Source organism: Columba livia, chromosome 1, assembly GCF_036013475.1.
Source record: "Columba livia isolate bColLiv1 breed racing homer chromosome 1, bColLiv1.pat.W.v2, whole genome shotgun sequence".
NCBI lineage: Eukaryota > Metazoa > Chordata > Aves > Columbiformes > Columbidae > Columba > Columba livia.
The window spans coordinates 190,377,433-190,387,463 of record NC_088602.1 but is presented as its reverse complement, the minus strand read 5'-3'; the positions used below and the strand labels follow the sequence as shown (position 1 = coordinate 190,387,463).

Genomic DNA, 10,031 nt, shown 5'->3' with positions numbered 1-10,031 from the left:
ACCTTTTTAGGCATATCAGCTCAATATTTTATCTAGCAGCAGAAAGAAGGTCAGCGGCAGCTGCACTAATGCAGCTTTCTGAGTCTCTTGGTAGTAGTTCCATAAAAAGCCTTACGCTTTTTGCCTAGGCTCATAAATTAATGACACTTGGTACTCTCACATGTGTCAGTGTGATGATTTTCTAAGGACCAGCTTTAGAGAGTTGTGCTACATCTGTAAATGCTAGCAGCACAATTCACGTGTGAGAAAAACAAGCAGCTGCTTTTAAAGCAAAGAGAGGTGTTACTATTAGTTCCCTCCTCAGGAGACTGATCTTGCCAAGCCTGAACTTCTTTCTGCTGCTACCAAAGGGCAGAATTCACCCAACTTCCAGTGCAAGTCTCTTTTAGCAAGAGCTAAATCTTTACCACTGCTCATCCGTCAGAGATTCTTGGACCAAGGCAGCAATTTACAGGTGCAGCAAAGGATACTTCAGTAATTTGTGCCTGCAGCTAAATACAGTGTTTTTTTAACAGATTCACCGTTGACCAGGTCACACGAGTCAGGAACAAGGAGATCTGTTTTCTTGTTATGATCCAGGAGCACACGTGATGGGAAGAAAGGAAGGAAGTGGCTTTTGTATTGACTGCTCCCCACTCTGTCAAAGGTGCTTTTGCTGCCAGCATTTTGTCCCTGAAAGGGTTGTCCGCCTCTTGTCCCCAGGGTGAGCTCACTGTGTCGGGTCCTGCAACCTACTGACCCCCTTCCCTCTTGCTTTTGTCTTTTCCACTACATCAAAAACGCGCCAAGAGCACTAATGGGAATTCTGCAACAATGCTAATTAATGGCTCTTGACCTACAGGTGCATGATATATTTTTTCATTTATCAGGGTTGATTACCTAACTTCCTATTCCCCACATCCCCCTTCACATAAATTCCCAAAGTTATTAGTAACCCTGCTGTTTTGTACTTCTGTAGCCACTTTGTATGTTCTGGGAGGAGGGAATTACTGTGTTACGGTGAGTGATGCCCTCTAACACTGCGCTTTTCCTCTAAACCATCCTCAGTTTTTCTTTCCATTAGCACACTTGTAAATTACAGATTTGTTTAGTCTTATTTCTGCTTCGGCTGTGATTCTGTGGTATCAATTCCCTGGTGCTGGGCTTCAGTGCTTATGAGGTAGAGAGCTTAAAAAATGAAGATGCGGATTTTAGAATAAATGTAGTGTATACCTATGCACATCAAAAGATTGAGATGTATGTAAAAGACTTTTATGTCCTTTTTCAGGACCTTTTGCTTCCAATTATGATAAAATTACTAGACTTGGGGTTGCACTTAACACTGATTAGAGTCAGGCAAGAAATACTAAAAGTGATTTCAGTTCAGCAGGTGGAGGGATAACAAGCTCTTATGACTGAGAGCTGAAATTAGGTAAAATCAAATTGGAAGTAAATTGTTAACAGTGACAGTAATTAAGCCCTTGGAGAGTTGTGTCCTCTCCCAGTGGAAGCCTGAGCTGCCTCCTCTGTGAGCATCACCCAGCTGTGCTGCTCTGAGCATCCCTTCTGTGGTCCACAGGTGGTCAGGGATGACAGCACCCTCATTCAGCATGGACTTAAACCTATGGCGCTCTCATCAAACATACATGCAATGCATAAAGCATCTACAAAAGCACGGTTGTAATTGTGTAGTCATGTCAGGAGATGAAAAGCCCACAGTATAAGCAGACTCCACTACTAATTTTGCAAATAAAATTTGGACCATCTAAACAATGCCTATTTTTAGCAAACAATTTTTTATAAAATAAAAACCATACTTTTATATTTATTTATTCTGTAAAATGTGTTTTTAAGTGATCTATCTTAGAGGTTCAGTGAGCATTACAAAGCTCTCACTCCTAGTTGTTTACCTCCTTGCCTGATTGTGTTGGTTAACAAATGTTTTTTTCCATCTGTGCTTAAATGATAAGCATGATTAGTGCTAAGCCCTCCACCTTTCTGTCCCAGTGGGGTACTGGCTTTCCAATTACCCTGTCCTGCTGTCGTAAACTGATAAATTTACCACATTGCAGTCCCACGTTGGCTTACCACAAGGGAGTCAGTTACCTGTTCTAGAAAAATTCTTTAATTAGTGGCATTTGAGCTCTAGGAAATCACCTTTATTTTGCAAATCTAGGAAAAGGATGTCTCTCTCCCTACTGTTTTCTTTGACATTAAAATGAGATGATTTATGAGTTTTGACATAAGAAGGACATGGACCTGTTGGAGCGAGTCCAGAGGAGGCTACAAAGATGATCAGAGGGCTGGAGAGCCTCTCCTATGGAGAGAGACTGAGACAGTTGGGGTTGTTCAGCCTGGAGAAGAAAAGGCTTCAGGGAGACCTTCCAGTACCTAAGAGGGACCTACAAGAAAGCTGGGGAAGAACTTTTTGCAAAGGCATGTAGTGATAGGACAAGGAGTAATGGCTTTAAACTGAGAGACAGTAGATTTAGACTGGATAGAAGGAAGAAATTCTTCCCCATGAGGGTGGTGAGGCATTGCAACAGGCTGCCCAGAGAAGCTGTGGATGCCCCATCCCTGGCAGTGTACAAGGCCAGGCTGGATGGGGCTGTGAGTAACTTGATCTAGTGGAAGGTGTCCCTGCTCATGGCAGGAGTTTGGATTAGGTGATCTTTAAGGTCCCTTCCAACTCAAACAATTCTATGATTCATTAAAAATAGCTGAGCTCTTGTGACCCATTACTGTCACTTTCGATGAGTTTAAATGTGGCTATGACTGGATTCTTCCTACATAATTTATCTCCTACAAAAAAATACATCTTTGCATGTAACTGTCCAGTTAAAGAAGATTCAAAGTTGCCAGAAGAACAAATTTTGTAATATAAAACTTCGTCTTTCTACCTCCAGTATCAAAGTTACAGTAAGAGCAGACAGTCTGATCTTTGCCTACCACAGAGTTTTACACATCCTTTGAAACATTTGGCGATGGCCACCCTCATAGCCAGGAAACCAGATTAAACAAATGATGGGACAAATCCCACACTAAATTAATTGTTGTTGGATGCAGAGAGTTCTTGTGAAATGTCTTTATTTCATCCCTGCCATTCCGGCTGGAAGAGAGCTGCAGAACAGGCTAGCCAAGCTCATTATCAGATTTCAGAGAAAATAAAGCACTAGGCTACTTTTCTGTTAACTGGTAAACAAACAAACGAAAACCACATGTTTCAGACATGAGTAAGTGATTATTTTCATTAAATAGTCAGACAAGTCATTTAAGGATTTACAACTTTTTCACCTATTTTAGTCAGCATGAAATTCAGTCGTTGCATGACCATTACAGGCCTCACCTTGCTTCATAGGAAGCTAGAGTAATGATGGCCAGGCAATTATTCAGAGGACTTGCAGGAAACCTACACAAGCATTTACTTTCAGATTAATATACCTTGTAGAAAGCCGAATACGAATGGTGAATTCTACTGGATACAAGTATCAGTTAACTGGCCAACATTATCAGCACCAGCCCACCACTCAATCCACAAACGAGGAGCACGTTTTCTAGATGGAATGCTTATTTCTGTTTCTGAAAGGAGACATGAAATACTGTGTCAAGTATCTCTGAAAAATCAAAGTTCTTGGACTTCATTTTTCTAAATCTGTTTATTAAGAAAAAGCTGCTCTTTTTACATAGAAAAGATACAGAGGAAGGTAGATAAATGCAGTAGAATTCATTACCTCATGTAATAGCTGTACAATTGATCCTAATGACAAAAGTTGCAGAAAACCTAAATAATATAAAAAGCCAACCTCCAAAATGAGACTCTGACAGAGTGAGAACGAGACACAAAAATGGACAACAATGAACAACTGTGAACCACAAGTACATAGACAGACACAGCCAGTACACAAAGGGCCTCATGCCAAAGGGTGTTCCTGTTTCAGTATTATGCCTTCAGTGGTGAAAGGAGATAAATTAAATTCTTTGAGACATTCGGATATCCACTGTATCCTGCAACGTATTATTTAATTTTCCAACTTTCCAGAGCTGGAAAGCCTTTATTCACAAACAAATACTTAACTCTTCTTGTTTTGTCTTGTCTTCCAATGGCAGTTTATCAGATTATTTTCCCAAGGATTATGTGAAGGAAAATAAGACAATAAGGAATATTGAATTCAAGGCTGTGAACTGAACACTCTTGCGCTGTCATCAGTCACTGTGTTTGCTGAAGCTTGTGGGAGGCTGCAGAGATCTGCCACGGTGCCTTCAGGGTAAATTCACCAGCACTCGGCTGATGGCGTGGTCAGGAGAACCATTGGGAACTAAAACGGTCTCACAACCTGGCACTGTACAGATTAAAAAAAATATACACAGGGAAAATAATGAGAACAGACGCTTAAAATGGCAACAGAAGACAAAGATTTATTTTTACTGACTTTTAACTGATGTTAAGATCGATTGAGAGACATCCAGTAAATTTGTAAGACCACCACAGATATGACTACATATGCATATTCTGTCTATCTCACTACCACGCCCTCTCTTCATAAAGGCACTAGCTATAAATAATATGAAAATGAACAGATAAAATGCCAGGAAAAAAACTGATTGCTTGTATGGACTTCTATGTTTATGTTTGTACACATTCATGCTTTAAATGTACAATTTAAAAATTAATTAAAAAGTCATCTTTATTTTGGCAATACAACTGATAAAATGAAACATGCAGAACACACAGCGCAACGGAACTCAGTGCATAATTTTGCCAGAATGAAGCAGTTCATCACCCTTTGTGAGTTGGGAATATATTCATACTACAAGGCAAATAAACCCCCACCACAAACAGACAACATCTGGCTCCTGTATAACACATCTGCTCTGCCACATCTCCAGAATCTTTGGATAGTAAAATCTACATCTGACCACAGGTTAAATTGTACAGTTATATTTTAACAGTCTTCATAGTGCAGCAAAGCAAGACAGAGCTGCCCGTGTTCACTGTTCTATCTCCAGGCTATCCATTTTCAAGTCGGGGGGTTTAAAGCTGATCACTTCTTCATAGGTAAGTTCTGTAGAGTGTAACAGAGAGAGAATAATTAAGTGATACTCTGTTCAAAAGAAAAGCATTCTAGACAAAACAGGTCTATGGATGCATGTGACTTGTAGTTTATATTTCCAGCCTCTTTAGAATCGTGATCCAAAACCAGACTGAATTCACCAGGAATCCTTCTGTTAACCTCAGATTATAAATTAAGACTCACAAATACTGTTATTGTACAATATGTCCATCCCTTCTAGCTAATTACTAAAACACAGGTCCTGAAATGGAAACATCAATTATGCTGTCAGATGTCCTGCCAAAATGACATAATAAAAGACAAAATGTAATGGAAAATGGAATTTTCAACAGCACACAAACAGGTTTTAAAATGTACACTTGTAACTGCAGATTGTTCTTTATCATCTCTCAGTCAATTGCCTTCAACATAAATCCCTTGCAATTCTGTGCGAGTGCCTTGGGTTCTAGTTTTTTAATACATATATTTTATTGTAAACTTAAGGTACTCTTAAAAAAAAATGTTCTTTTGTCTTAGAAGCATGTAACAGTTCTATTTTCATCCAGAAAGGCTTAACTAGGAACATGGATTCCTTGCTATTTTACCCTGCTTTAGGAATAGCCCTTTATCTTTTCTTGCTGACAGTCATGTCCCATTTTGTGCCTTCCACAGTAATGGACTATGATGTCCATGGCTACCTCCTATGTATTTTCTCAAGTTAGATATTGTATTTTAAAGGACCAAATCCTGCTCACACATAAATATACGGCTAACTTCCAGATCTGTTTTCCAAACACAGATGTTTAAATCATATCAAACTTGTGCCTATTAGTTTGTCTATTAAACAGATCCGCCTGAGACAGCTGCTACACAGGCAAGCAGACCTCGCACTTCTCTAAGAAGTATGTAAAAATCTTTGGGCTGAATCTTGCATACACTCTGGTTGTTTTATGCTGTAGCATGTTGTACAGTGACCAGAGCGCCAGCCCCAGCGAAGGATTTCTCTGAAAGAAATTCTGCGTGCAGAACCCCTGGGGCAGAGCGATTCATTAGGTGACTCAGTGGTTGATCTGCAGCTATGAAGTAGCCACAGGCCAGAGCACAGGTAGGAGCTGGAGCGGTCCTGACTGAACTCAGATGAAACTGGATGCCTGGGACTGTATCAGAAATTATTCCTGCCGGCTGTGCATTGTATGGTTATGAAGCTTCTTACCCAGTTCTCATGCCACCTGCTCAGCTGAGAGTGTATGAGGTATGTGCAAGCGGAGCAGCAGCTAAGGAGAGACAGCACATAGCATTCAACTCTGAATAGCATACTCTTGGCCTCTAGAATTTTGAAATATTTTCTAACTGATTAAACACGCCAGAAAGAAATCTATGAGCTTGGGCACCTAGTGCACAATGGAGGCCAACAAAAGTCTTCAGTGCATAATGTGTAAGACAAGGTGTCTGAAATCTCAGTTTACTTTGCTCAGTCTGTCTCTCTTAGAATCAAGCACCACTGATTTTTATTTGAACAGAAAAAGAGGGGAAATATGCCATTGATACCTTGAGAAACCAGGTCAATATTTCATCAACAATACAAACATTTTATACAAATGGTGACCACGTCATCTTGCTCAAAAGTGACACATACTATCCTTGAAAAGTACACTTGCCAAAATAAAAATATGGCCAGGAGGAATGGTTGCATGTCCTGTGACAGTTTTGAGATTTTTGTCTCAGGCCTTGTTTCCTCACCTCCCCGCCCTTGTATAAATAAGGAATTTGACCTCTAGTTCCAGCAAGGACAGTCATGTAGAAAAATGTGATACTGTCCTTCAGAGAATTCACCTCCATGTCCTCATCTCAGTTCAGAAAGTGTTAAGCTAAGTTTGCTCCTGAAATAATTTCAACGGAGTTTCATCACAAACAGAAATCAGCTTCGTGACTCGGAAATTGTTCAACTTTCCTGTTAAGGACTCAGTCAACTGAAAAAGTAGCAGAAAAAAATTGCCCACTGGTAAGTACAGCAGCAAATTGAACACGCCTCTCAATAAACAAGAAGCACGGGTGGTGCTGCATGCTGCCAGGTTTTGCAGAGGAGAGCATGTGTAAGGAATAAGTGATACCAGTCAACCCTTCTTGTTCGTACAGATACACTAGGCTTCTAGAAAACCCTTTCCAGGGCTCTAGGAGGTTGTTTTATTGTAGAGAGACCCATGACCCCACTCCTATTTTTCTTCAAGATGTATTTGCTGTAGTCAGACTGCTTGTCTCCCCTGTAATGCCCAGGATAAAACATGGCACAAGTGGAAGGGCATGAGTAAGACATGAGAGGTCAGTATTTTTCATCATAAACCTACTATGTTGATTTTTTAAGCAAACCTTTCTGGAGTAAAAGTTATAGAGTATACAAATAGAAACAGAAGAATATTTATTTTTAGAATACATATTTGATCTTAAGCCAAAGAAAGGACTTTATTGATAAACAGGAACAATTAGTTTTCTAGAACATTAATCTCAATTTAAAATGTCTAGCAAGGAATTTTTAGCAGAACATGTCCTCATCAGACAATGATGAAATTAAACTGTACTTTTCAGTACACTTGAAACTTAAACATTTAGCCATGTTTCTTCTGTGATACTGTAGTGCAATAGGATCATGATGCAAGCACGGAATTAACTAATAAAAAAAGGTTGTTGCAATACTTCTCAAGAATGGGTTTTTAGGGTGTCACTCCAAAGTAAAATCATCAACTCTCATCTCAAACAGGATCAACAGCGTGGTTTATCTACTAATCCCAATTACGTGGCTACATGAAAAATGATTAGCTAAATACACATTTGTCTAGAAAACTTCCATTTTCGGTGGTGAACAAAGCTAGATCAGAATCCCAAATAGTGTCACTTACCCTAGGACAGCTACTTTAGCTGAGAATCTGACCTAGAAAACTAAAACTAAGACAGAATGCGTGGTTACCTGCTAACTCACATCACCTTTTAGTTAAGAGTAAATCCACTACAGAGAATGTAGTGAGGAGATGATAGACCAGGGGAAGGGAGCAAAATCCAGAGAGGAAACACAACCCTTTCCATACCTCCTCTCCCACATGCATACAGGTGGACTTACCTTGTTTCCCTGAGGCTTAAGCATTCAAATTGCTCTGGTTAGAAACAGAGGAAAACTGTCACTTAAGAAAGGTTTTGTCCTGCTGTGTGTATTAACTACCACGCATAATTCTGTTACCTTTCCATTCATCTATGGTTCGCTCCTTATTCTCTATTGACTCGTCATACAGCTCGGCTTCAGGTTCATCGTCTGGGTCATGATACTGTACAAAATATGGATGTGCAAGTGCATCTGACGCAGTAATTCTTTTATCGCTGTCTAGTATAAGCATCTTCTCAAGAAGATCTACAGCTATGGGAAAAAGAGAAACACGGTTCAATGCCAGAAGAGATTGTCTAGAAGTAAAAGAGAACGCATCTGTTTACACACAATCTGTTCTCACTCACCATAAACACAGTTAACATTGTTGGCAAACCCATGAAATTTAGGCAATATACCAAACAAGTTTTGAAGATTTTAGACTGTGAATACAATTCTTGGAGCTGAAGGAAGCTTCTGGTTTGCTTACAGTGTGCACACAGGTCACAGAATCACAGAATGTTAGGCATTGGAAGGGACCTCGAAAGATCATCCAGTCCAATCCCCCTGGCTGGAGCCATTACAGTCTATTTGTTATCAGATTCACCTTTACTGACATCCAATGCCTTAATTCTGAAAAGACCTCTGTGCTGAAAATTTAAATATCCTGTCTTGTGCATCATATGCTTAATTTAAATTACTTGAAGTAATTAAAAGTGTAATCTCACATTCCCAATTTTAAATTAGTTGCACCAATGAAATAATCAGATGAAAACTGCAAAGCAACTTTACAGGACCCAGCATAAAGAAAATATGTTTGAAGTCAACTTTTGCAAAATATTAGAAAAAAGAAAGATCTGTAAGACTGAAATTGGCTTTAAATGGAAAGTTTATAATAACTATTTAAAATATGAAATAGAAATTTTCAGTGCTTTTATATAAGCACTGTGATTAATTTGCCTTTATGATATTAATACGTAGTATGCTGTCATGTACCTCATGCAAGTAAATCCTTTTTTTCTTTATAAACAGTTCACAGCTACTTGTATTTGTAAAAATGAAATAGTCTTTTAACACAGAAAGAATTCAAAACATTTTAACTCATAATACTTCCCTGTCTTCAGTATTTTAATGTGCACTCAATGGAACCGACCAGGCACTGTAGCAAGATGACTCCAGTGACTCAAATGTCTCCTTTGCCATGTCATAAGAAACACTTCAGAGAAACATCTCTTTTGCACAGGCAGAGCCAATTGGTTAGACATAAAAACAATTGTGCAGGATCAGACTAAAGGTCTGTCTAGCCCAGTATCCGGTATCAACAATGGCTAATACATTTCTAGGAAATAATACTCAAAAGGGTCATTCTAACAGCTTCACTTCCTGGTACATTCTTCTGCCCACCAGCAATTTACAGCCCATGGCCTTCCTGAGCCAGAACTGATGTCTCTAGTCTAGACTCCATGACATTTATTTATTCCTGCTATAAATAGCTGGTTTTTGCTTTTTATCCACAGAATATTTTCCTTTAGGAGGTTCCCATAATCCCCACCAGAAACAAAAAACACAGGCTTCATGAAGAGAAAACAGTCTCAGGATGAAAGCTTAAGCAATGCTTTTCTCACTGGTCCGATCATTATTATGTGGGATGATATGGCAAAGGAAAGCTTGAGTTCCTGTGTTAGTGAAAGATATAAACTATATCCGTCTGACTTTCTTACCTAGTGGGTTTGCCCCACGGAATACTGCTTTCAAATCCTGTTGAGGCATATGTGGAAGAGATTCAATGTATTTTCTTGCCTAGAAATAAATCAATATACATACCACATGCACAGAGGTTAATTTTTGCCCAGCAGTAACCATATCAACTC

The 10,031-nt window shown here is 39.3% G+C and overlaps 1 protein-coding gene across 3 annotated transcripts in view; it reads right to left on the bottom strand.

Annotated features, from left to right (window-relative positions):
* Nucleotides 1-3,620: 3,620 nt before the first annotated feature.
* Nucleotides 3,621-10,031, bottom strand: part of MAPK11 (mitogen-activated protein kinase 11) — a 33,879-nt gene continuing 27,468 nt past the window's right edge. For 2 of the 3 annotated variants that reach the window (XM_065048911.1, XM_065048913.1), the window contains exons 10-12: nt 9,882-9,960; nt 8,260-8,433; nt 3,621-5,042 (exon numbers count right to left, since the gene is read on the bottom strand). In XM_065048911.1, coding sequence (XP_064904983.1) covers nt 4,969-5,042; nt 8,260-8,433; nt 9,882-9,960 — 327 coding nt within the window. In that variant the 3' untranslated portion in view covers nt 3,621-4,968. Of the gene's footprint in view, nt 5,043-8,142; nt 8,177-8,259; nt 8,434-9,881; nt 9,961-10,031 lie in introns of all 3 variants that reach the window. The other variant, XM_065048912.1, reaches the window with a different exon arrangement.